This window comes from Orcinus orca, chromosome 16 (genome assembly GCF_937001465.1).
Source record: "Orcinus orca chromosome 16, mOrcOrc1.1, whole genome shotgun sequence".
Lineage (NCBI taxonomy): Eukaryota > Metazoa > Chordata > Mammalia > Artiodactyla > Delphinidae > Orcinus > Orcinus orca.
The window spans coordinates 81,110,280-81,135,251 of NC_064574.1; the positions used below are offsets into that span (position 1 = coordinate 81,110,280).

The 24,972-nt window shown below is 50.9% G+C and overlaps 1 protein-coding gene across 3 annotated transcripts; it reads right to left on the reverse strand.

Annotated features, from left to right (window-relative positions):
- Positions 1-2,430: 2,430 nt before the first annotated feature.
- On the reverse strand, positions 2,431-23,548 carry AGFG2 (ArfGAP with FG repeats 2). 3 transcript variants are annotated; one of them, XM_049698691.1, is made up of 14 exons: positions 23,158-23,292; positions 22,670-22,786; positions 14,404-14,497; positions 13,439-13,554; positions 12,174-12,327; positions 11,442-11,607; positions 10,641-10,766; positions 9,964-9,996; positions 4,807-4,927; positions 4,536-4,618; positions 4,265-4,345; positions 3,253-3,396; positions 2,886-2,971; positions 2,431-2,557 (listed from the first exon to the last, which is right to left on the reverse strand). In XM_049698691.1, the coding sequence occupies exons 3-14, from the start codon at positions 14,455-14,457 to the stop codon at positions 2,498-2,500; spliced, it is 1,224 nt and encodes a 407-aa protein (XP_049554648.1). In that variant the 5' UTR covers positions 14,458-14,497; positions 22,670-22,786; positions 23,158-23,292; the 3' UTR covers positions 2,431-2,497. The 3 variants fall into 3 exon arrangements, with proteins under 3 accessions (XP_049554648.1, XP_004268922.1, XP_012388082.1); XM_004268874.4 differs by lacking the exon at positions 22,670-22,786 and having other exon boundaries at positions 23,158-23,548; XM_012532628.3 differs by lacking the exons at positions 9,964-9,996; positions 22,670-22,786 and having other exon boundaries at positions 23,158-23,548.
- Positions 23,549-24,972: the final 1,424 nt, after the last annotated feature.

Genomic DNA, 24,972 nt, shown 5'->3' on the forward strand with positions numbered 1-24,972 from the left:
AGAGGACTGTTGCCTGCAGAGCACTGTCACAGCATTGGCCAGGGGGACATGAGCACTTGGTCAGAAGCCTGGTGGCAGTCTGGGTGAGTCCTTCCAGCCCCATGGTGTGGGTCCAGATTTGTAACCACCAGGCAGGGCCTGCAGGGCGGCCCTGGGTGATGGGGCGGGGGGAGCACAGCCCAGTCATTTAGACATTTCCTGAGGCCAGGGGTTCTTCCATCTTTGCTGCCTGCCTGGCGAGAGGACGCCGGGTGGAGGCAGCACCAGGCTGTTCCACACCGGGACAGGCAGCTGCAGTCCCGCTCTCAGCCTACGCCCTGTGAACTCCTGATTTTTCTGCCCTGGAGTTGGACGCTGACCCGTTGTAACTTCTCTGACTGGTCATCCTGCCCTGGCCAGTGAGCTGGTGGGGGTCCGTGTCGGACAGAGTGACTGAGAAGCGTGGAGTGGGGACTGCAGGGAGGTCCTGCGCCCAGGCACTGAGCAGTTGAGGAGATCCCTGGGAAACAGCGGCAGTGTGACTCAAACAGTAAGAAGCACTGCAGCTGCTGGTCCTTTAAATCTCACCTCCAAACCTCAGTGTTTTTGGTTGGGAAAGGAGGCGCCAGGGAGCTGGGGAAAAAGAAGGCTCCTCCTCCCCCTCCTTCTCCACCACAAGATTCCAGCTTCCCTCCTGTCCCTGGCTCTGAGCAGAGAATGGGGAAGACACAGATATTCAAGGGTGACAGAGAATACCCAGGGAAAAAAAAAGATGGTCCACCCTGGGAGCGCCACCAGGAGATGGAAGGAGAGTAGAGGCTGGAGAACGGGAACCACAGACACAAGACAGGATGAGGACTGAGCCCTGGGAAGGTGGGGAGGCCACGCCTGGCTGTGCAAAGAACAGCAGCTGAAGGTATTTACAGGAAAAATCCTCAAAGTAAATCAGTGATAAGACTGTCCCGGCCTCTCCTTGCTGTCAGGTTAAAGGTCATTGGGTGGAAAGACTCAGAGAAATCCCAAGAAGGGAAGACTGAAGGGGCCAGAGTTCCCAGGCAGCCTTAGGAAAGGGAGAGGCGCTCACAGCAGGGCTGAGTTCAGGGCCTCTCCTCCCCCAGGTGAGGTGTCTAACCCAAGCCGGCTGTCTTGTTACCACACACACAGCCTAGACACTGTTGACACAACATCCCCAGGTGGCAAGGGTCTGGGGAGGGGCTGAGGAGGCAGCTGACCTGGGACAGCTGGACTTTGACTAGGCCCTGCCCAACCCCCATGCCGGGTCCTCCTCTGCACCCTCTCCCCCGCTCCCTCCACTGCTAAAACTGGACTCCAGTTCAGACAGGGACTGGCTCTGTCCTTGGCGAACAGCAGCATGGGCACCGACCCAAGAAGTCACGTTGACTGACATGAGGCCCCTCCAGCTGGCCCAAAGCAAGACCACGAGAGCCGTTTTTTCCTTTCAAATGCAGTTCTTTTCCAACATTGCCTGCAACAGCTTCGGTGCAGAGATCTGGGGCCAGGGGGAGGAGCGGGGGAGGCACAAGGGAAGAAGAAAGGAAAAAAAAAGCCAGCTGCACAAAGCCTTTCTCTGGAAAAGCCCAGGCTCGGGGTGGTCGAGAAGTGTGCCTCCTTCCCCACCATGCCCTGGAGCTCCGGCTTTGCCAGGCACAGATCCCATTCCCCGTGTGAAAGAGCTGTCTGGGAGAGGAAGAATGGCTGCATCTGGATACGTATGTGTATGCATATATATAGATATATATATATAATAGGCTATATTAGAAAATTCTCTATGTATAAATATAAAACACTGGTATCCAAACATGACACCACAGCTAACTAAAGTGCTTGACGGAAGTTGGGCCTGTATAAGTATGTAGGTAAAACTATTCATCCTGAGGGAGCTGGGGAAGCGAAAACATGGAGAAAGGGGTGCTGTCCCAAGCCAGGGCCCCAAGGGCACTCTGGCTCCCCAGGACCTCCACGTCCCGTCTGATCGCCATCCCATGTCAACACCATGCACGCCTCATCCCCACCTCCGCCCTGCTTTCCCCACTGTGCTTCCTCCCACGAGGAGAACAGTGTTAGACAGCTGGGCAGTGGGGAGTTGTTCCCACAAGGAGCACAGCTCAGCCTGTGCCCCCAGCTTCCTCTGCCCACAGGGTTCGGAGTGAAGGGAGCGCTGGGGGCAGGAGAGGAGGACTCTTGTCATCATAATTAGTAATTTGAAAAATAAAACACCAAGGCTCCTCTAGGCCAGGCTCTGCCAGCCCGCCTCCCGGGCCCCCTGCCTGGGTGGGGGCTGGAGGAGGAAGGAGGAAGCCTTGGGGTGGCTGACCCGGGAAGCTGCCCTTTTATCTGCAAGCCCCAAGCAAAGCATTAGCACCTCCACCATCCCCAGACCCCTACCCTGCGAAACAAGACCCATCTGGTCTCAGACCCGCAAAACTGCCACAGGCAAGCGGTCATCGGAGCTCCAGGGAGTAGAGGGGCCCCAGAGAGCAGCCCCCCGGACACAGTGCTACAAGAATGGGTTGGTGTTTGGAGGGTTGCAGGCAAACGGGCTTGATGAGGATCCAGTCTGGAAAGAAACAATCACCACAAATTGTTAGATTAGGGAGGAAAAGCTGGAGGCCACAGAAGAAATGCAGCTCAGGATTCTTTTCTCCCTCAAAATTACTGTGCTGAGGGAAGAGGGAAAATAAGGGAGCGAGGAGGCAAGCAGAGGGGCGGGGAGCGCAGAGGCTCCTTAACTAGCCCACTCATCCCTGGCTGGGCCAAGGCAGTTTCACGAGGAAGGGGCGTGGTTCCGCCCCACATTGCCCTCTTCTCCTGGAAGGATTCTGTCCCAACCCCCAGAGTGAAAGGCCACACCCACACCAGGCCCGGGCCCTGCACCGGCCACTCACCATGAAGGGGTTGGTGGAGATCCCAGCTGGCTGGCTCAGTGGCCTCTGCCCCAGCTTGGCAGATCCCTGGTCTCCGAAGGAAGAGCCTGGCAGGAAGAGCAAAAACTCAGCTGACGGGAACCCTGCCCCTCGGGGCTAGTGCTGCCTAGCTCGCCTGCCTCCCTGCAGGGCAGGCCCAGTTACATCCCAAGGTGGGCAGCCAGCGGGGGCCTCCCCAAAGCCAGGAAGAAATCTGTGGAACAGTCAGAGGACACAGGCAGGTCTGTTGCTTCCCTGGTCTTCCCCTGCTGGTCCAAAAGGGAACTAGCTCAGATGCCCTGGGGGTGGGAATGGGGTAAGAAAGGAGGGCGCGGTCTGAATCCCTTACCATTCTGCTGCTGAGTCACTGAGGTCGGTGGGGGGAAGAGCGGTGGGGGGAAGAGCGGTGGGGGGAAGGGGCTGGAAAAAGCCCCGGTGGGTGGCACCGTCTGGGGGAAGCCAGGCCCAGCACCGCTCATCCCAAAGCCTGGCCCTGTGGAGGGAGGGAGGGACATGAGGTAGGTGAGGTTCTGGAAGGTGGGCAGGAGAACAGTTCTTCCTAAGTCCCTCCAAGACACAGAAATGGGATATAGTTTTTCACCACCCAGAGGTGTGGAAGTACCCGAAATGAGCACGAAACCCTTCAGCGTCCAAGCATCGTGTCAACCCTGCCCTCTCCGGCCTGTGGCCTGTGGCTCGGACAGCAGGGTAGTTATGATCATGGGGTCAGCTTTCTGCCACCTCTTAAACTGCATAAATCAAAGCAAATTACCAGCCCTCTCTGCCTCAGTTCTCTCATCTCTAAAACGGGGACCATGCCTATCTCCTCGGACTGCTGTGAAAATCAAATAATGGATGTAAAGCCCTAAGTGTTGGGCCTGCCACGTGGGTCAGCTTGGTAGCGAATATTATTCTCTCTTCCTGGCCTGAAGGTTTTAGAGGAACAACAAAAAAAACAACAAAAAACAAACAAAAAAACGAAGGGGGGCATGAGTGTGAGTTTGGAGAGAGAAAAGCAGAGGCAGGGGCTGGGGAGGGGCAGGAGACCACAGGACTCCAGCTGAGGAGGGCAGGGAACAGGGCCATGGTTTCAGGTGGGACACAGAAGGGAAGGAGGCTGGGCTCCCAGAGGGAAACTGAGGATTGGAGAAAAAAGAATCACCACCACTACCAGTCAGCCTTAACCCTTCGGAACTGGCTCAGGGAAGGGGCAGCCTGTCTTTTCTAACTCCGAAATTCTGATTTGGTGACTTAGGGGCCTCTAGTTTTTGCCCACTAGGTGGACTGGAAATTAAACCGGCCTGGCCTGGGCTGGTGACTATGGAGAGAGTCAGGGCCAGGGGACAGTCTGGGAGGCTTACCTGTGGCCAAGCCATTGGGCTGGAAAGGGTTGGTGGAAGGCAGCTGGGCGTGAGCAGCAGGTGTGGTGAAAGGGTTGAAGGCTGCTCAGGGTGGAATGGGGTAGAGGAGGGATGAAGAGCTGGTTATTTTTTTCTCATTTGGTTAATATCGTGATAACTGAGCATTCCTCTAAATCCTGGTGTGCATCTCTCCCCACTCCCCTCCCTCCAGGGTCCCCAATTTCCTCTTGGCCTTAGATCCCCTCCCTGGGTCTCTACACACAAGACTCACCTCCAAAGGAGAGCCCTGTGCTTCCGCCTCCACCAGTGGTGGCCGACTGGAGCGTGGGGACCTGGCTGGCCATCCCGAACATGCTGTGATATGGGGAGAAAAGTCGGCGTGCACATCATCTAGCACCAAGGAGGTGAGCTGGGCAAGGAACTAGGAGATGGCAAACTCTGTCCTGCCGGACGGGAGGAGCCGAGTGGCTGGTATAAGCAAGGCCAGGCTTTCCTGGCCGGCTCTCCTGCCCGATGGCAAGCTCCCCAACATCTGGACCTACCTGCTAGGGATGCCTCCAGCTGATGCCCCGGGTCCCAGGAGGCTGCCCGTTTCTGCAAGGCTGTTGGGCTGACTGGCAGGTGCCAGAGGAGAGGCACCAAATGGAGTCCCCTGGCTGCTCCCTGGGCAGGCACAGGAAGTAAAACAGGGGGTGCTGGCATGAGACAGGACGGAAAGGGCAGGAGGAGAGATGGAGGCAGAGGTGCAGTGGAGGGGGAGGGGAGGGATGGCACAAACGGGGTCCTCTGAGGCAGCCCGTTCTTCCACCGGATCGGATCACCCAGTTCAGGAGGGTTTGTCTCCCACCGAGAATTCTAGGCGATGTGAGACTCAGCCCTTCTTAATCTCCCTAGCGCTCAAAACCGCCACCGCAGAGAGAGAAGCAGTTCTTCCTCCTCGTCCAGGTCACCGTCCCTCCTGCTCTAGTCTGGATTACACTTCCCATTTTTTTCCTTAAGAGATGGAAACGTCTGTCTTTTGCCTAAACCAGCATTTCCATTTATGAATAAATCATATGAAGGGGCAGGTAGAGGGGTGGGGAAGGAGCTGTGAAGGGCAGAAAGGCTCAGGGACACTTGGGTGACTCGGGGAACGCGGAGATGGCACTGGAGGTGCTGAGCATAAATCTCCGGCCTCGCCAGCACCCTTCTCACTCCCATCGAGCCGCCTGCTCCCCTCTCGGGAGCCCCCTGACGCCAGGACCTCAGATCAGGGCTGGGACGCACTGCCCACGGCGCAGGGCCGACAGCAGGGCTCTCCTGCCCTCCCTGGTCTTCATAGTCAACATGGAAGAGCCTCACAGGGGAAGTTTACAGAACAGCCCTCGGGGCGGGTTAGGGTTAGGGTCCAATCAGCAACCTGGTCTCGAAGGAAGAGGCCTGAGGCCCTGTCATTTTAAGAAAGCCTCTTTATCTGAGTGTCTAAGTCTCATTTGTAGTGTGGGGTCCTGCCAACTACTCTGGGCTACAGTGAGGGTAAAATGAGGCTACAAATGGGGAAAAGCTTGATTTTTCTGAGTGCTGGAAGACTTTTTGTTACCGAAGGGAAACACACTTTACGTCGTGCCCGCCTCCTGACGGTGCTCCGGAAGGGTTTGCTGAATGAACAGCTGAACAGGCAGAGGGAGAAGAACTGGATTCCAGTTGTGGTTCTGCCACCTGCTACCGCTGTGACTTCAGCAAACCATCTCTCTCACTCTCCGGAGCCCACTTTTGTTCTTGCTCCCCAACCCCGCCCCCTGTAGGGTGGCTGTAAAGGCCCTCTGAGATAAAGTATTTTGAAATCTACAAAGCATAACACAAATGTGAGGTATTATCATACCTATGAGATACTACTTCCAGGGTCAGAGAAGCAAGACAAGGTCTCAAAGGAAACACAGGATGGCTGGCTCAGATGGTAAACACGAGCGGAAAGGGCCCGACCCACAGCCCTCAGCTCTGGCCTTTCCACGCTGCCTTGAACAAGAGGCCTTGCCCATGGCCTTGGCCTGCTAACTCCTACTCACCCTGCAGGCTTAACAGAACCATGTCTTCCATGGGCCTTCCTGACTCCAGTGTTTGATCCTGGTTTTCCTCTCCTAGCACCTTGTTCTTTTCCTTCCTAGCACTTGACATATTTATAGTGATGTATTTTTGTTTATTTCTGTATCAACTGGGTCCCCACTATACCAATTCCACTGCCAAGAATTCCCTTACAGATATAACTTGCCAATGTGCCGAAGCAGGGTTATTAACTGCAGCGCTGTTTAACAGCAAAAGACTGGAACATCCTAAATATTCAACAACAGGGAACTGAGCAGAAAAATTATGGTCTAGACATAAGTTGGACAGTGGTGCAGCTATACAAAAGAATGAGGAAGCTCTTAATGTACTACTAAAAAAAAATCTAGGGCTTCCCTGGTGGTGCAGTGGTTGAGAGTCCGCCTGCCGACGCAGGGGACGCGGGTTCGTGCCCCGGTCCGGGAAGATCCCACGTGCCGCGGAGCGGCTGGGCCCGTGAGCCGTGGCCGCTGAGCCTGCGCGTCTGGAGCCTGTGCTCCGCAACGGGAGACGCCACAACAGTGAGAGGCCCGCGTACCGCTAAAAAAAAAAAAAAAAAAAAAAAAAAAAAAAAAAAAAAATCTAACAGTACTGTTATTTTATTTATTTATTTTTTTGGCCGCACCATGCGGCTTGCAGGGTCTTAGTTTCCCAACCAGGGATCAAACCCATGCCCCCTGCAGTGGAAGCGTGGAGTCCTAACCACTGGACCGCCAGGGAAGTCCCTAATAGTACCGTTAAGTTAAAGAAAAATCAAGGTTCAGAACAGCTTGTATATTAGGCCATAAAATGCTCAGTAAAAAAGAGAGAACAGGACAATAATGATGAGTAAGTGAAGGCTACTGACTCCTTCCACCAGAGGCACAGCTGTGGAGAGGTGAGACGAGAGACCAGCGTGGGTCAGGCTGCAGAGACATTTTGTAGGACGGGAGCTTGAAGTGTATGTGTGGGAAAAAGGGGACATGCTGGTAGAGGTGGAGAAAGTGGAGGTGAAATTCAGATAGGAAAGCTGATGGGACCAAGCCCTGCAGAAAGTGGGAAAGGACGAGGGAGGTAACCTTCACAAGGGAAGATACTTCTCTTTCTCAGACACGAGAGGAAGAAGAGGGAAAGGAAAAGATAAAGACACAAGGCAAGGAAGGAAATGGCAGGGCCGGGGTGGTTCTCAAATCCGCGTTGCTCCCTGGTCCCCTCAAACCTCAGCCCTCGTTTCTTGTCAGTACAGTTTTGGGCTTTCTTCTGAGCACCTCAGAACTGTAATGTGGATCTTCCTTTTCTAAAGGGTGAGGCTGCTGTGTTTATCCAAACCCCTCTCTTAAGGGTATCTTCCTGGTGCCAGGCACAGAGCATACCTGATGGGGATGGGGGACCGGCTGTAACGTGGAAGGGCCGAGAAGCCAGCAGGGAAGCCGAGTGCCCAGGGCCTGCCTGCGAGGTTCCAGGGATGGGCCGCTTCTTGAGAGCCAGCACTCAGGGGACAGTGCTCTCCTCAGCCCCTCTCCCTCCCCAACCCCTGGGCTTTCCTGAGGGACAGTGCTAGGCTGTGGCCACTGCGAGCCCTGGTCTTCAGTCCTCTCGCACCCACAGGCTGTGAGGAAGGCTGGGAAGCCACCAGGGCGGTGGTGGATCTTTGGCTTCTCAGACCCCAGGCCTTTCCTTTGCCCGACGGACTCCAGGTACATGGACTTTCCCAGCGGACACAGCTCCCCGTCCTTACTGGGGTCCGACTCCTCAGTCTTGCTCTGGGCCCTTGGGTCAGGGTGCTCCCCTCAGTGAGGACCAGGCTCTCCGCCGAGGGCGGGGAGAGAGTGCTGTGTGCCTCCTGGCCGGCGCTAGAGGGCAGAGCGGCCCTGGCTCAGGCAGGCTGGGCTCCCTGCACCGAGGGCGCGTCCTCAGAAAGGAGGCCGACGCTCCCAATACCTGTGCTCCTTTGCTTCCTATCCACTGCCAGAGCCTCACTCCACACAGCTGGATTAGTAGACTTGCCTTCTAACAGTTTCAGGGGAAACCGCACTTATAGAAACCCCCCTTCTCCATACTCCCCCTCAGATATATAACAATACAACCAGCCTTGTCAGAAGAGACATCCATCTCTCACCCAAATCTTCCTACTTCCTCCCCAGTGGTTCCTCACGTCACACTCACAGTAACCCCCTCGTGGTCATGGTGTGGCTGGGAATGAATGGGATCTGCCACTGATCACACATTTGATTTCGGCCAAGCTGAGCCAGTTTCCTCAGCTGCAAAACAGAGCTTTCTTTCCTCATGGAGATGATACGGGGGTGCTCCCCAAGCACCGTCAGCGCTGGTGGGCTCTGGGTCCGGCCGTGGGCTGTCTGCTTCTTGAGATGAGCAGACACTGGACAGACGGTCCATCCCAGGTTCAGCCTGGGATGGCTCCAGGGCTGACGCCTCCCTTCTCTCCTTTAAAGCTTGGCAGTTTAAGCACTCCCTTTAAACTAATCAGTTGCGCTAGGAATGCATCTCTGAACCAACCAATTTATAACCACCTTGTAATAGGCTGTTTCCTTTCCAGATCCCATTCCTGGGAATAGTTCCCTCTTGCTAAATTGATTATTCCTGTACCAGTATACACGTTTGCCAACAGCATACAAAAGGGCCTATTTCCCCACACAATACTGGCCATTATTCATCTTTAAAAATTTTGTGAATATAATGTGCAAAATTACTATCTTATTCTAATTTGTGTTTCCCCTGATTAGTTAGGTTGAGGACATTTTCATGTTTTTTCTGGGTATTATCTGCTTCTATCCCTTGTCCATTATTCTAGTCTTTCTTATTAATAGGAGTTTAAAAAGGCACATTATGGTTATTAGCTTTTTGTCTGTTTTCCATGTTGTAAGTGTCTTCTCCTCATCTGCTTCATGCCTTTAAGGACATGAAACATTGTGTGGGGACATTTTTTAGGACATCTTTTACCATATAGAATAACATGTTATATAGAATAACATGTTATATAGAATAACATAACAATTTCTCCTTGTTAGAATTTATGGAGATTTTGTTTCCCAGTATATGGTCAAATTATAAAAGGGTTATATGTTTGAAAATAATGTATATTCTGTATTTTTGTTACAAAGTTCTACTTATACTTCTTAGGTCAAACTTGTTAAAGTGTTCCTCAAATGGTCAACTCTCTTCCCTCCTCGTCTATCTACTCCACCTATGAATCTTGTGAGAGAATCTATTATAGTCTCCATCTGTTGGTTTATCAGATTTTCTTTCCGTCTAATAGTTTTTGCTTTATGGATTTCAAGGCTACTCTGTCAGTTACTTTAAGTTCACAATGTGAGAACTCTGTTGTGAATTTTAAATTCTGTCAATATAAAATGTCTCTTCCTGTTCCATTCAAAAAATTAAAGACAAGAGCAACAGTGGGAGGTGGGGGCGCTGTGGACAGAGCAGAGAGTCAGGAAGTCTGCGCTGTGGGATGGGCTCTGCTGGGCTGTGGGCTGCATGACTAGGGAAACTGCTAACTGCCTCCTTTGTTAAAGGCTAAATTTGAGGGGTTCCTTCCAGACCTCAAAACTCTAGGGTCAGAGGACCTGAGACAGAGGCTTCTGCCTTGGGTCGGCTGTGGAGTGGGAGGAATAACTTACCGAAGCTGTGACTTCCAGTTAGCATCCGACTGGCTGGCAGTGAGGGTAGGGCAGGGAAAGGGCAGGTAGGTGGGGAGGAGAGAGAGAGTGTCAGTCACTGGCCGTCCCCAGACATCTGTCCTCACAGCGCTCCGGCTGCCCTCCTGTGTGCAGGGTGTCCAAAGGAAGGAGGCAGCCCGAAAGCTCTGAAGCCTGATTGATGTCTGGGAGCTTCAGGAGGGACCGAGTGCTTTAGGGGCCTTTAGACTCTCCTTCCATCCCACAGGAACAACACGACGCAGTGTTGGCAGGCTTCTGCTCTAAGAGGGATGCCTGAGGACTTCTGGAGACCACCTAGGACGCTGACCCAGACCTTGCCCTGGGGGCCCTCTCGGGGAAAGGTCATGTCCATTCTCATGTTTTCTAGGACTCGGGTCTCCATTACTTCCCAGTCAGCGACCTCCTAGTGCACAGCCTGCACAACTCCTGATGCAGTTTTAGCCATTTCCTTACATGAAGAAAGAGAACAGAGCCCCTTCTTCCTGACAAGAACCTCATCAGACTGCCCTCATCCTTTCCTGGAGCTTCTCCTCTTTGTGCGGTACTTTGGGTGGGTGCGGATGTGAATGCAGGGTGATGTATGGGTGTGGACAGTGGGTCACAGTTGCAAGCAAGGAAGCCAGAGGGGCAGAGCTTACCTGGGGGTGCTGGCTGCGCCTGGAACGGGGCTTGGCCAGCTGGAGGCATGCTTCCAAATGCAGAAGAGCCAGAGCTACTGCCAAAAGCATCGAAGTTGGCAAAGCCCCCATGGGAAGGCGTCTGGCCTATAGGTGGAGAGAATATAAAGGTTATGTTTATATATGATGTATATGTAATCCATATCACACGGACTAGTTCTGAAGGCCAAGGGCTGCTCAATGGGACATCTGCCTTCCTGCAGGGTCCTCTTCAGAGGGAGCTGGCAGGAGCCTGGGGCAGAGAGCCAGAACATGCAGGGGAAAGGGCACCTCAGAGGCCTCCAAGTTCACTCCCCACTTTTTATCCTTACTCCGTGAGGCATTAACATTTTTGTCAGGGCCTAGTTTAGGCGGAATCATGGAAAAAGATTTTGCCGCGGGGAAGGGCTTTAAAAAGGAAAAAGGGAAACTAGATAATCACTTTGTTCCACCCTCTACTGGCTACTACTGATCTTCTGGAAGAGGGCAGGGGAAATGGAACCTGTGACAATCCCCTTGCCCCATTTTAACAGAGAGAGAAACTAAGAAAAAGGCTCTTTCCAATGCTCTAAGAGGGAGGGCTGGGAGCCCCCAACTGCCATGCTTTCTGGTCAAACTCCCAAAACCAATCCCAGCTGTACTCATCTGACCCACACCCTCCCAGCCGTGATACTTCAGAATTACCATCACGTTCATTCCTGTGCAGAGAGCTAGGGCCGAGTGAATTCCTTGTGTGATGGGGACATATGTTGTAGGAAGGTTCTCTTCCCAAGTCCCACTTACCCCCAAAGGCTGGGAATGCAGCAAAAGCTGGTGCCACCTGGGGAGCAGCAAAGGGGTCTCCGCCGATGTCGGCCAGCAGGTCAGTACTGGCTTTCTTGACCGAGGAGGGGGGAGGTGGCTGAGAGCTCCGGGGCTGGGACGTCCGGGGCTGAGACTGACTGACAGACTTGGAGGAGAAGGCAGTACATATAGCACTCGGAATCCCAGCCATGACCCAGGCCCTTGCATGGCTCCCCGGGCTGCCCCCAGATAGGCGAGTGGAGAAAGAAGAGAGGCAGAAACTACCCTCAACCCAGAGGGTTCCCGGGCAGAAGGTGCCTGAGCCCTTCTCATCCCTAATTCCTGTCCTCTCAGTGCAGCAGCTCCCAGAACCACATATTTTAGAGCACGTTAGTCAAGGCAACCCTGAGATACACAGGGATGTCGCCCAACAGCCCCTCCTCATCTTTCCCAGGCGCCTGAAGCAGTGTCCTGGTCCCTGTATTTCCTTGGAGGAGTGGTCACGTTTGAAGTTGATACTCTGACTTCCCTAAATACCACTTCCTGTTGGGGTCTTTCTTCCAAAACATACAGATCCAAGGTGAGAGATGCAAGACATGGGAACAGCAGGGCTGAGAACCTGCTCACACCTCTTGGACCGTCGTCTGCTAAGTTCAGGCGATTGGATTTAGGAAACTGATACCCCTGCCTCCCAAATCCCAAAATAAGTTGCAGGGCACATCTGAGAGTTACCTGGCTGGAAGTGGAGGCAGCAGCCGAGAGAGATGGCACAGGATCCCCCAGAAGTGTCCGCGGGGGCTTCCCTTCTGGAATGGAGCCCTGGACGGGGGTGGAGGTGCCACCTTTGGTGTAAGTGGGCCCTTTCACTTGGTCTGGGGGGACATACCTTGGAGAAAGAACAGTTAGGCTAAGAGGAGAGGGGTGAAACCTTGGACCTTGTCAGCTTAGGTGCTTGAGAAAACACAGGTTACAGCAGTCAAAGTCCTTTCTCACTTTCCCTACTGATTCTCTTTTTTGAACCAAAGGGAATTTAGCAACTTAGCAAAGTTCTGCCTAACTTGAGCTTCCCCTTTACTGTCAGGCGCTCATTTTTCTCCTGCAGGGATGTTCAGTTGGCTCTGGCTTGTGCTGGTCTTCCCCTCATCTCTCCCTCCTCTTTCTGACACATCAAACCATCTGGGTTTCAAGTAATAACACCTGCAATCATGCTGAGCAACAGGTGATCCTATTTTCCAACTTCCTACTCAAGGGCCCCCTTTTATTTCCTGGGAGTATCTTCAGGTTCCTCCTTCTCTGCCACCTCATCTTCTAAGTGCTTACGGTCTATCCTGCCAGCTGCTGCGCCTTCTGATCAAATCCCCTTCCACTCCAGTGGATGTGGTCTCTACTCCGGATGTATTTTCTTTATCCCAAGGACCGCCCCCCGAAGGGACTCCAAAATTCTGTTTTATCCACACCAGTCTCCTTGCTCCCTGAATTCTCTTCTCCACCCCAGAGTTACCCCCAACCGTGCACACCCCCCCACCCCCCAGAAATCGAACAATAGGAAGTGACACCTGGGGAGAGAAAAGGCAAGAGAAAACAGAGATGCTGTTTCTTCAGCAGGAAAACAGGGGACATATGAATCACGGGTTAAAAGCATGAAGCTAGAGGACATGTGCTCCCAGCCACCTCTCTCCATAAATGAGATCAGCTGAGCTATAAAAATGAACCCAGACTCCCTAGTGGGGGCCCTAGCTCTCCCCTCCAACCAGTCTGCTGTCTCCCCAAAAGAGGGGACATCAAATCTGCAAGGTTAGTGACCAAGAGCAAGTTGTTCTTTCCTGTACCTTTGTTATTTTGAAGTCAGAATTCGGCCCTAACTGAATCTGAAGGGAACAGACTCAACCCTCGTCTAGCCTTTGAGAGAAGCCCCAGTTCAGCTCTGGAAACTGGACTGTAAGATGAAGTGTGTCTTGGACACATGTCTCCAGAGCAATCTCTTTCCTCCTCCTTACCATCTCTTCTTCTCATATTTTTCCTGGAGAAACTCCTTCACCTTCTGAGGATCCCTGGAATCTGGTATTAAAGATGTGCGAGCATCGAAAAGACCCAGCCAAATCTTCCTGCAAACCTAAAGGAATGAAGTCAGGTGGCAAAGAAACTGAGGCAGAAAGCATGAAATGGGAGTCAAACCATTCCCAGCTCATTCATCAATAGACGTTTATCGAGCATGGACACAATGTGAGGATCTGGGTACACCTACAAAACAGACATGATCCCTGCCCTCGCAGAGTGGATCATCTAACGGGGAGGTCATGCCTTAGATAAATAAAAATACATTTATAATGACACACTGTGACACATCTTGTGAAAGAAAACAGAGGGCCATGAGAACTAAGAGGGACTAAATTTGGATGGAGGTGGGGTCAGGAGCAATTTTCAGAACTGTGGCTTCCAGAACACCCCCTAGAGGCCCTTGTTTGCACCCTCCAAGTTAAGTCTGTCACCCATAAGCTAGGGATACTGCTGACACCAAGGCTGGCATCTTCCCACCAGCAGATTTAGCTGGAGAAGGGGTTTAACTCCCTTTCAAGTAAACGACATGGCTTAGACCCAGTTGCCGAGGCTCCAGTCAGCAGAGCTGGCTCCAGGAGCTCTTGCTCGGAGGGCCTGGCTCAGTCAACCCTGAACGCTCGTCACTGTGGAGCATTTCCCCCCTCGAGTGCCCAGGAGCCACCCCTGACAGAGATTTTGCTTCTTCCCCTGATTCTTCCAACAAGGGGCCTGGACAAACCCCAAATTTTATAACTAAGTCTGTAAATGTACACCTGGACATAAGTTAAGATACCTTACATACTAAAAAATAAGGGAAACTCGAACAAAAAAGAAAACTGTAGGGCTTTTCTATACTCTTGAGGCAAAGCTCCACCGACAGATAGGGCAACTGCAGCCTGGAACCCTTCCGTCTGGGGTGGCTCACCTCGTTTCCACGGGATTGCAGGAACACTACTTCAGGCTCAGTGAAAGTTGTCATGGAGATGGACTTGACACGATGAGGGGGGTTCAGGCCTCTCCTGTGGGAGACAAATAGAAAAAAAGAGAAGTAGAATGCCACCAGCACTGCAGGTCTGTTTATGGGAGGAGAGGGAGGGGGAAAGGATAAAACTACACGTACATGAAACTCTCTGACTGAAGCTACTTCCTAATTCAAGGAAAGAAGGGAGGCAAGAATGTTCTGGAGGCTTCTCATGAGAGACAGGGAACCCCAGTCATTCTGGAGAGAAAGGTAGAGCCTGCCCATCCAGGAGCCTCCTCTACCTCGGCTCAGACCACAGCAGCTGAGTGTTCAGGCTGAGGGGTATTTCTGGGAACTCTGGCATGGGCCCACTTCCCGTTTCCTGCTTCATCACTGTTTGAGACCTATAGCACATCCTCAGGGTCCCAGAGCCCATGGAGACACAAATCCCTCATGCATGAGGGAAAGCAAAAACGAAGGCCCATGACTATCCCTGATAATACCAACACAGATAAGATTTGGAGACAAGAGTCCCTAGGCTGGCTGCTCCCCCTCTTGACTACACAGGAGGGCGGTGTGGTGGAGGGATGGAGCGGGCCCCCCTTTTTAGGGAGTGATCTCTGGGAAAAGAAGTATTCCAGACTTTCTTTCACTTCTAGATCTTTCAATGAAGCAGGAGGAAGTCAGGTTCAATCATGAGTATGAGACGGGCATGAGTCAGGAACATATACCCTGAAGGGATGCTTTTGTGCCAGCTCTGTGTATTCTGTTAACTCCCTGGGAGTCCAGCTCTGCCCACAGATGCCCTGTGGAGATTACAGCTGAGAAGGCTTCCTCGCCCCCACTCAGCTGCCCTCCAGAGTGCTCTAACGGGAGCCTGGGGCCAAGCCAGGCAGGCTTTCAGAGGTTCCCCTTTCCTTACCTTCAGTTTTACTCTAGTCTGAACCTATGGCCCTCATCACATGAAAACACAACTGGCTGAACCAAAACAAATAAATTAGACCCTGGGGTCAGAGTGAAAGACCACGGGCACATGCAAGAAAGACAGTCTCAACTGATAAGCCCTCTTGTGGTTTTCACTCCCCTGGAAAAAATGGGCAAAGCAAGACGTGAAAATAAAAGTAACTCTAGAATACGGTCCTGGCTGACGCCCTCAGGAAAGCGAACAAAATTTACCAGATGGAAATCTTAGGGAAAGGTGGAGAAATCACACATGCAGGCTTACAGGTACACACGATGAATACAGGTGCCCAGGCGAGCCTGGCAGAACGGCAGTGCGTGGGTTAGCATAAGTGAAGGCAGCCTGGGCGGGGAGAATGGACAGAAGACAGAGTACAAGGTAAACAGTGAAGGACAGCTGCTCTTTTGGACAAGTTACCGATTATGGGATTCTAACCAAGGACAGGAAGGACACTGGAGGCTACAACTGGGGGCGTTTTCAGCAATTCTGCTACTAGACTTGGATGGGTTTCAAAATACCCCTTTAAAAGATAAGCAATATCAAAGAGGACGGATGCCCTGAGGAAAGATGAGAGCCGGGAAAACCAAAAGCCAGGCTTTGTAACTCGGTGTCAAACCATAGCTCTTAAACCTGATTTGACCTGAAGACTCTCTTCTGATTGCATTTCAGAGACTCCAGTTTTCTCTCCTAAAGCCTCTCTTACCAGTGGCTTGGTTCTGTTTTGGTCCTGAAGTCCAGACATCCCGCAGTCCAGACTTCCCACTTTGATACTCTTTCCCTTGCCCTTTCTCACCTTAACCACTGTGCCCTTCCCCCTGGGAATGCCAGGCCTTTCCGAGGTCTAGCCAGAGCAGACCTCTTTGTTCCTATGATCCCAGGCCGCCCTATCACCTCCCACTGACAAATATTTACTTTGCTAAATAAAACACAAAGCATTGCGTTTGGCACTGTGGGGGATGCAAAAATTATAGGACCTAGTCCTCGATCACTTGCTTCCAAGAAGGAGCCAAAGAGCCCGGAGAGGGTACTTCGCAATGCAGCAGGCGCACAGTCAGATGGGGGAGGACGTGGCACCAGGATGCAGCAGTGAGGGAAGAGAAATGGTCATGGGAAAAGTAAAATGTATTATGTTTACACTAGAAAAACAGATTCTAAGCCTATCACAAAAAGGTCATTGACATTTCCTGACAGGACAACCAGGAACTGTTAGCAAAGTATAAACAGGGAGGTGTGCTTCCTTGGCAGGGGTGGGGGGCGGGGAACTTGACCCACTCATCAGTCTAGAGGGGATGCTTAGAGCAACAGAACTTCCTCTGGCTGAGCTTGGATTGGAGGGGTTTTGAGGTGGGGTGGAGAAAGGTTAAAGGAAAGGCAGAGAAAAGAAGTGATTTAGGTGCTTTGGGCCAAATGAATCTGGTGGAACAGGATGTTTCCATAGCACAGTACAAAAAGCACTGCTCTGACCTTGATGTCTGTAGACTGGATCATGTATAACCAGAGCCACGGTTTGGGGGCAGGGAGAGTCTACAAGGCAACACTGCAGCCCAGGAAGAGGGCCTCAGTTACACGGCCTATGAGTCAGAGCGTTTGTCTCTGAATCACAGGGAGGCCACTGCTGGCCAAGAGAAGCAATTTAGAAATGAGAGCCCCTCTCCTCCCAGGAGCCGAAATCAAATGGTCTAGGAGTGTTGTGTGTTACCGGGTACAAACCAGGGTCATGCACTGGGCCAGATGGGAATCACTGGCCTGGAATGAAACAGACCCAACTCTCCAACTTGCAGCCAGTCTCCCCAACATAACTCTCAGGTTCTCCCCAAAACAAGAAGAAGTGAGAGCTTGAAGGAGGCACTGCTTTTTGGTTATCACAGCAAATTTATTCTATTATTTCTAACCAGGAGGAGCTGGGGAAATAGAGATAAAGGTATTTGCCCAGAATAGGGCAAGTTTCTCTAGTTGAAGGCAAGTACATTACTAGGGCTCAAGCCTTCAGCCCAGTCATGATGTCTTCTTCTACTTCAGTTTCCTTTTCACAGGGCACCTAAATGGCACTTGAAGTACTCTGACTCACTCTCTGAAGCACTCTGAATCACTTGGCAAGTGAAGCGACTTGCAGAGATCCTAAAGTCTGCCCAATCCTCCCTCTCTTTGCCTCTCTCCCTTCCCTTTGCTTGTATTAAGCATACTACTATTTCTGCAAATACCACATCTTTTGTTTCTCTGTGGTCATCACCCTCAAACTGGCCCATGTTTTGTTTCTATCTTGCTTCATAGAAGCCTCAAACCTGCTCAGCTGCCCAGATAAGAAGGGTTCTGCCAGGTCGGCAGTGGAAAAAAACAGTTCTACCCAGCACCCAAGTTCCTTCATTTGTGCCAGATTTGGACTCGGGCATTCCTTACCTCTGAATATTTGTGTTCAAATTCATACACTCTAGATTGTGTTTCTTTGCCCCTGGGATTCCATTCCTCTGCCTCTGAGCAGGGTTCAGCTAAACCAGGTTAGCTCTTATCTTGGACCCAAACATTACCAAGAAGAGTTCCTCTTAGGAAGGCTCCCCATTACCCTGCTCCAGGGTCAATTTCACTAATTTTAAGGAACTCCTTCCTAACTGAAAGTCCCCTGCTTCGATCCATTTCCTGAAGTTCTTCCTCAGTGACAATAATAAACAGCTGCCCTCACGTAGAGACACGTGGAATCCTGATACTACCAGCTACCTTCCTCTTCAGGCTCAATCTCAATCCTTTCACATTTTGTCCCCTTTCTTCTCACCCCTTTGTTAATTTATTATTTTCTTAGGAGCTTTTCAAGTTGTCCAAAGGCCCTATACAATAAAATGCCTAAATCTGTAATTTTAGAGACTCTGTCCATCTCTGCCTGGCAGAAGTGAATATGAAAGGAGAGGTGCGGACTTCCCTGGTGGAGCAGTGGTTAAGAATCCGCCTGCCAATGCAGGGGACACAGGTTTGATCCCTGGTCCGGGAAGATCCCACATGCCGTGGAGCAACTAAGCCCATGCGCCACAACTACTGAGCCTGTGCTCTAGAGCCCGCGAGCCACAACTACTGAGCCCTTGTGCCTCAACTACTGAAGCCCGTGCGCCTAGAGCCCGTGCTCCATAACAAGAAGCTCACATACCGCAACGAAGAGTAGCCCCCTCTCGCCGCAACTACAGAAAGCCCGCACGCAGCAACAAAGATCCAACGCAGCCAAAAATAAAATAAAATAATTTTTTTTAAAAAAGAAAGGTGAGGTGCGAGGGGATGGAGGGACAGGACTAAAATAAGGGCAAAGCATACGTCTACCTCTCCAGCCCAGACAGATGGAAAAGTACTGAATTATTGAACAACATACTATACCTCTCCTTCCATGGAGATAAAAGTGTTTCGGTTAGGAACAGCTATTAGCGAGCCAGACAGGGAAACTAAGGCACCAGGAGGGTAGCAACTTGTCACAAATAAAGAGCTGTCAAGCACATCTCTTGACATCCAGTCCAGGTCTCCGTCCACCTCAATCCTGACTTAATCCCACTGTCAGAATAAAGTTGTAAAGAAGTAGAAGAGACAAACAGCCACTACTGAGACCTGAAAGATGATGGATTAAAGGATAGACTCAGACAGACAGGTCAGGGAAGCATGTCACATACTTGGCTGAAAAACTGGGTGTCAAAGATAGTGCCTAGCCCAGATGCCAATGAGATCTCAGGCCTCTCCATCCATTTCCTTTTTAAAGAAAAGTTGAGGCATTTTTCTTTTCTTTTCATTTCTCCACTGAGGCATCCAAGCAAACCAGAACAAGAAGGAACACTGAGGCACTGCTTTGGAAAGAAGTCCTTTTCAGTGGCAATTTTTACCCCCCCTAGCTTCAAATGGCAGATTCGTCTTCTAGTTGAAGAGTTAGAAGTATAACTGAACAGACAAGCGCATGAATAGATTAGGGAGAGTAAAAGGATCTCTATCCAGGTTAAGGAAATTAGGTATTGGAAGAAAACCAAATGAATAAAACTAGGTCAAATTTGGGACCTACCACTGTGGCAGCATGTATGTAAATTTAGAAACGGCAGAAATTAGCAGCCTCTCTCTCAGGCCCTCACACCAACACTGTGGGTTTCTGCTTGAGCTGAGAAAAAATTTCTCATTGAAAAAGACAGAAAGAATGAGCTCGCATATGCAGAGCTGAAGGCACAGCCATACCCACCCCCACTATTAAAATCTCAATTTTTCTTCAGATCTTGGGAAATTCAACTTTGGCTGGCACAGTCAACTTTGTTATTATCAGTCAATCCAGCCCGAAGGGAACCCTGGCAATTCTGCTCACTGCCCCAGAACACTCCAGCCCCCTAAGTGGTCGACATATTTGTAACACACTCAACAGAAAACTGGCTTTCAAAAGAAAGCCAAGCCTCTGTCTCCTTTCTCTGGCTATGGTGTGAAGTATGATACTTCAATTTCCTCCCCTTCAGTATCCTCTTTATTTTAAGCAAGAATATTTCTTCTCTTTTCATCATCATAGCTGAATATGAGCTCTCATCACTCTCTAGCCCATGCTGAACTTTAGTTTACTTCGTAGCACTTATCACTACCTGAAATTATATATTTCATGATTTATTTAGAGTCCAAGGCCTCCCCTAGGATGCAAGCTACATGAAGATAGGACTTTGTCAGTTTTGTTCATTACCACAACTCCAGTGCCTAAAACAGTGTCTGGGGCTCAAAGACACTTGACAAACATTTGTTGACTGATAGACTGATGCAAGATATTGGCCTACTACTACGATTTTCACTAGCACCACAAAATCCAAATCTGTGGGCAAGCAACCATGTGGATTTAAGACGTTGCCTGGTGTATGGGTCACCGTGGAGCCACGCCTCTCCATTGCCTGCTGGGCTGTGTGCCCCCTCCTCACTCTACAGCCAGCAGTAAGCACACCCCACCTCACATTCTGCCTATGGCCCACCTGCCGGCTCCCAGCCCTTGCCAAGGTACATCAAAGGGCACTGGTACTACTTTGTGAAGACCCCTTTTAAAGCTTTACATGCTTTGCCCTAGTCCATGCTATTACGACTCCAATTAGCAAAGGAGAAGTACCAAACCACCAGAACCCCGGCAGATGGTCACAGCCAGGGCAACTAAAGCTTTCTTGTAGAGTTTCTTCTGAAATTTGTCTCTTTATAATCTCAACATGCCTTCAGTTCAGCTTCACTTATTGCCAGCTTCTTGACCCTTCACTCTACCCTCACTTCCTGCTAACGAACAGTTGGCCTAGCTTCTGATTTCCCCACCACCAAAATGCGTTCCCTAAAGTTTACCACCTTGAGAATCACTCGGAGTGATTCTCATAATGCTTTACCAAAATACTAAGCAAAAATGTCCTTTCGAGAATCTTTTTTTTTTTTTTTTTTTTGCGGTACGCAGACCTCTCACTGTTGTGGCCTCTCCCGTTGCGGAGCACAGGCTCCGGACGCGCAGGCTCAGCGGCCATGGCTCACGGGCCCAGCCGCTCCGCGTTATGTGGGATCTTCCCGGACCGGGGCATGAACCTGCGTCCCCTGCATCGGCAGGCGGACTCTCAACCACTGCGCCACCAGGGAAGCCCTCGAGAATCTTTTGAAACTAAAAGAAAAGGGGGAGGCTGGTAGACTCCCACCACTTGGTCCTATAGGAACTTAGCTTCCTAAGGAGCTAAGCCCCTAGTTGGAAGTTACGTGCGCCACAGACAGAGACAGGCCTCTTGAGGTACTTCTCTATTAAGCAACCTTAGGCCATCGTCAGCCCCACCCACTGTCTGTCCAGATCACAGGTGTTTGACTTTTCACCAGTGAGCTCAACAATAGTGACCACAGTAGGAAGTGGTAAAGCTCTGCAAATTGTGCACTGATGTTTAAGGAGTTAACTTGTCCAGCAAAAGAAACCGGGTTTTTAATGTGAGCCAGATCCCTTGGCCCTCCTTCTGTCCTGATTGAGGGACATTCATTATAGAAGGGGAGTGTTGTCTATGGGATACTTTAAACCAAGATCTATAAAATAATGATAATGATGTCAGCACTTTCCATTTATTCAGCGTTTTAGCTTTCACGCCTTCGCAGCTGACTAGGGGAATGAGTTAACACTGCTTCCTGATATTTTCTTCCTGGGACCTAGACTCTGATATGCCATCAGTGTTATCCCCCTGCTTCCTTTGACTTCTCTCCAGACTCTGTAATCAGATTTGCCTTCTCATAACAGGATCTTCAGGAATCTGCTCTCTTTGTACTCTGCACTATAAATATTCCTAAACTTTGCTCCTATTCTCCTCAAAGTACTTGTCCCAGTCTCGAGTCTCTATCCTTTGACTTCCTTTGAGCCTCTATCTCAACTTTTGACACGTTACTGTTCGTGTTCTAAACCACTATCCCAAGAGCCACAATGCTTTTACTTAGACGAAAGTCAAGTCTATCCTCACAACACACAAGTAAGGTTGATTAAAACATAGAAGTTTGGCTAAGGAAGTAAGAATCGAATAGAGAAATAATCCTAAACTGCATGAGGAGACCTGGACCCTCATTTCTGCTCTGCCATGATCATAACTAATATGGAACAACAAATGCTGAAAACAGCAACCCCCATCTGGCATTGGATAAGTTACTAAACCTCTCTTTGCTTCTGTTCTCCCATCTGTCACGCAAGAACAATACCACTCCCTCCTCAGCTCCTAAAGATGTAAGAAGAAACAAGGAAAGCGCTCCTAGTTAAAAATGAAACCAACCAAACTAATGTATTAATACTAAAAAAGTCAAAATAAAGCCCCTGATAAGCTTATAAAGATAGACATGCAGGCTTGGTATCAAATGTTAGTCATGCATCTAACCAGATAACTCCCTTAGGGGGAAAAAGAACCTTACTATATAACCAGAAATCTGGGCTAGAAATCTGTGGCTCTAAATTAGCTCAGGCATGACCAAATTCAGTGCCAGTGCCAAGGTAGCACTGCAGATTATTCAACAACCAAATCTAGAAAGAGTCGCCAGATGTTACTACCAGGAGCAAGCCGTGGTAACAAGGAGCTTAAAGGTGTAAATTATTACACTTAAGGATGGCTCATCCAGACCCCCAAACCTCTGGAAAAGTTAAGTTCTCTAACAGGGCAACCCATCAGCATTCATCTCTTAGAATTGTAAGAAATCTCCCTCTGGGTAGCATTCTAAAGCCCTGCAAGATTAGGATCTGTTCCTGAACACTGGAACGTGGCTCTTTACCTGCCATTACCGTTGTGCTGTCAACCTGGGTTAACTTACCTATTTTAAATTGGTTTCTCCGTCTCACAATCCAGGATGGGCACAAGCCAGAAGGAAGAAAGGTACCCCTTCATGTTGAGTCTAGCTTGCTCTGCCTCTTTCCTGTTTGCCCTCCACCTACATGAAGTTCCCTTTCAAGGTGTCTATCATTCTCTGGCCCCTTAAATCTCTAACCCCCACCCGACCTCAGTTTCCTTCAATTCTCCCCACTCTCGGATCGCCTCGCCTCCTTTAGGGAGTTTCTCCAGTTCTCACGCTGTCTTTCCTTTCCCCTGCATCGCGACTCCAATCGTTTTTTGTCGCCCCTGACCCTTCGCCTTCCCCGTGACACCCCTGCAGCAGACGACCCTCTCGGCACATCCTGCGCGTCCCAGGCCTCCCCACCGCCCCCGACCTCGGCTCTGTCCCTTCGCCCCGGGTCCCCGCTGTCCTCAACGCCAACTCTCCGCCGCTCCTTCCCGGTCCTCCCCCCGCGCCGGTCCACTCACAGGAGGCCGGAGCAGGTGGTGCAGACGAAGCTGCCCACGGTGATATCCACGTAGGTGACCCCGCGCTGGGCGCACTCGAAGCAGTGGCGGTTCCCGGCCTGGCTGCAGCCTCCCAGCTCCCGCACCCGGCGACACCACACCTCCGAGGCCGCCTCCGCCTCCGCCTTTCCCCCGCCGACCCCGCCACCCGGCCCTGGGCCCTTCTTCGCTGCCATCACCATGGCTGCTCAACCCCTCGGACCTCCTCCCTGCAAGTCAGGAATCGCCCCTTCAACCACTGCCGCCTTCCCGCCTCCTCAACCGCCCCCGCACGCCCGGCTCCCCCGACAGAAGCTAGGGAGCCGGCGGCAGCCGCGCGAGACTCCTCAACCCCCTGCTTCTCCTGTCCTGCACGCTGATTGGCTAGCCTCCTCCACCTCCTCACTCTGATTGGCCCGACATTGGACGGCCTCGAGTTGCGGGAGCTGCCAACGCCACGCCCCACTGCCTTCAGACCTCAGGCCTCTCGGATTGGGCTGCTGAGACCCTGGCTGCGAGAACTGTGCGTGCTCTCTCCTTGTTCCCGCCCCCTCTCGCCACTGCCTCCAGGGCTGACCGCCTCCCACACTCGATTGGTGAGTCTTCGGAACTCGGCTCCGACGATAGCTCTGATTGGCTGTCGAGGCTGCAAAGATTGCTGACGAGAAAGAGTGGGTGTCCTGCGCGTGCGCAGCTATGGTCCTTCTGAGGGATGATAATTCCCGCTAAATTTCAAAGGACTAGTTTCAGCTAGAGTGTGCCGAGAGGAACGCAAAGCCGAAGGGAAGTGGCCAAGTGAGGGGCCAAAGAGAGGGAGAAAAGACGGGAGCTCTCAGAGTAAGGAAGGGAGAAGGAGAAGGAGTGCTTTATAAACGCTATATATGTATATATTTTTTACTCCTACCCTATGCTGTAGGAAATCGCATTTTACAGAGAGTCTTAGGTATACAACTTAGGTAGGTCACACGACTGATTCGTGGCCCAGCCAGTGTTCTGTTCTGGGACGTCTGACTTTAGAAGTCCTGCTTTTAACCACCACCCTATCCGTGGAACAGTATTTGAGCATTCATTTGACAAACACTTATTGAGTAGTTTACTAGGGTTCAGGAACTGTTGTAGACACTTGGACTACAGCAGTGAACCAACCAATCAAAATTCCTATCCTCATGGAATTTACATTCTAGTAGGAGAGGCAGACAATAAACAAAGAATCATCAGCTCTGGTAAGTTCTATGCAGAGAACCAAAGTAAGGTATGGTAAAAGAGAATGACTTGGGTATTTCAGATTGGTCAGGGGACCGTCTCTGAAGCAGTGATATTTAAAGCTAAGACCTGAATAACAGAAAAGGAGCAACCCAGGCAGAAGGAAAAGCAAGTTCGAAGGCCCTAAAGCTTGAGGAAGCTTGGTGTGTGGAAGCAGCAAAGAACAAAGCAGGTTGGAGTGATTATACTGGAGTGGGACCTGATCGTGTAGAACCTTACAGACTTCAGTAAGGAACTTGGGATTTTCTTCTAAGTGTGATGGGAAGCTGTATTAGAATTAAGTCCCACTATGACAGAATACCTCACATAATCGGGGCTTAAACAAGATGAAGTTTATTTCTCTCTCATGTAAAAGTCTAGGTAGGTGTTCCAGGGCTGGTGGGTTGCTCCACTGTGTCAGGGACCCACACTCCCTCTATCTTGTTGCTCCACAGTGCATGACCTCCCCTCCCAAGTTCACCTCATGGTCTATTCCAGCTTTGGCCATCATGTCTGTTACAGCAGCAGGAAGAACCTGCTCTTTTTTTTTTTTTT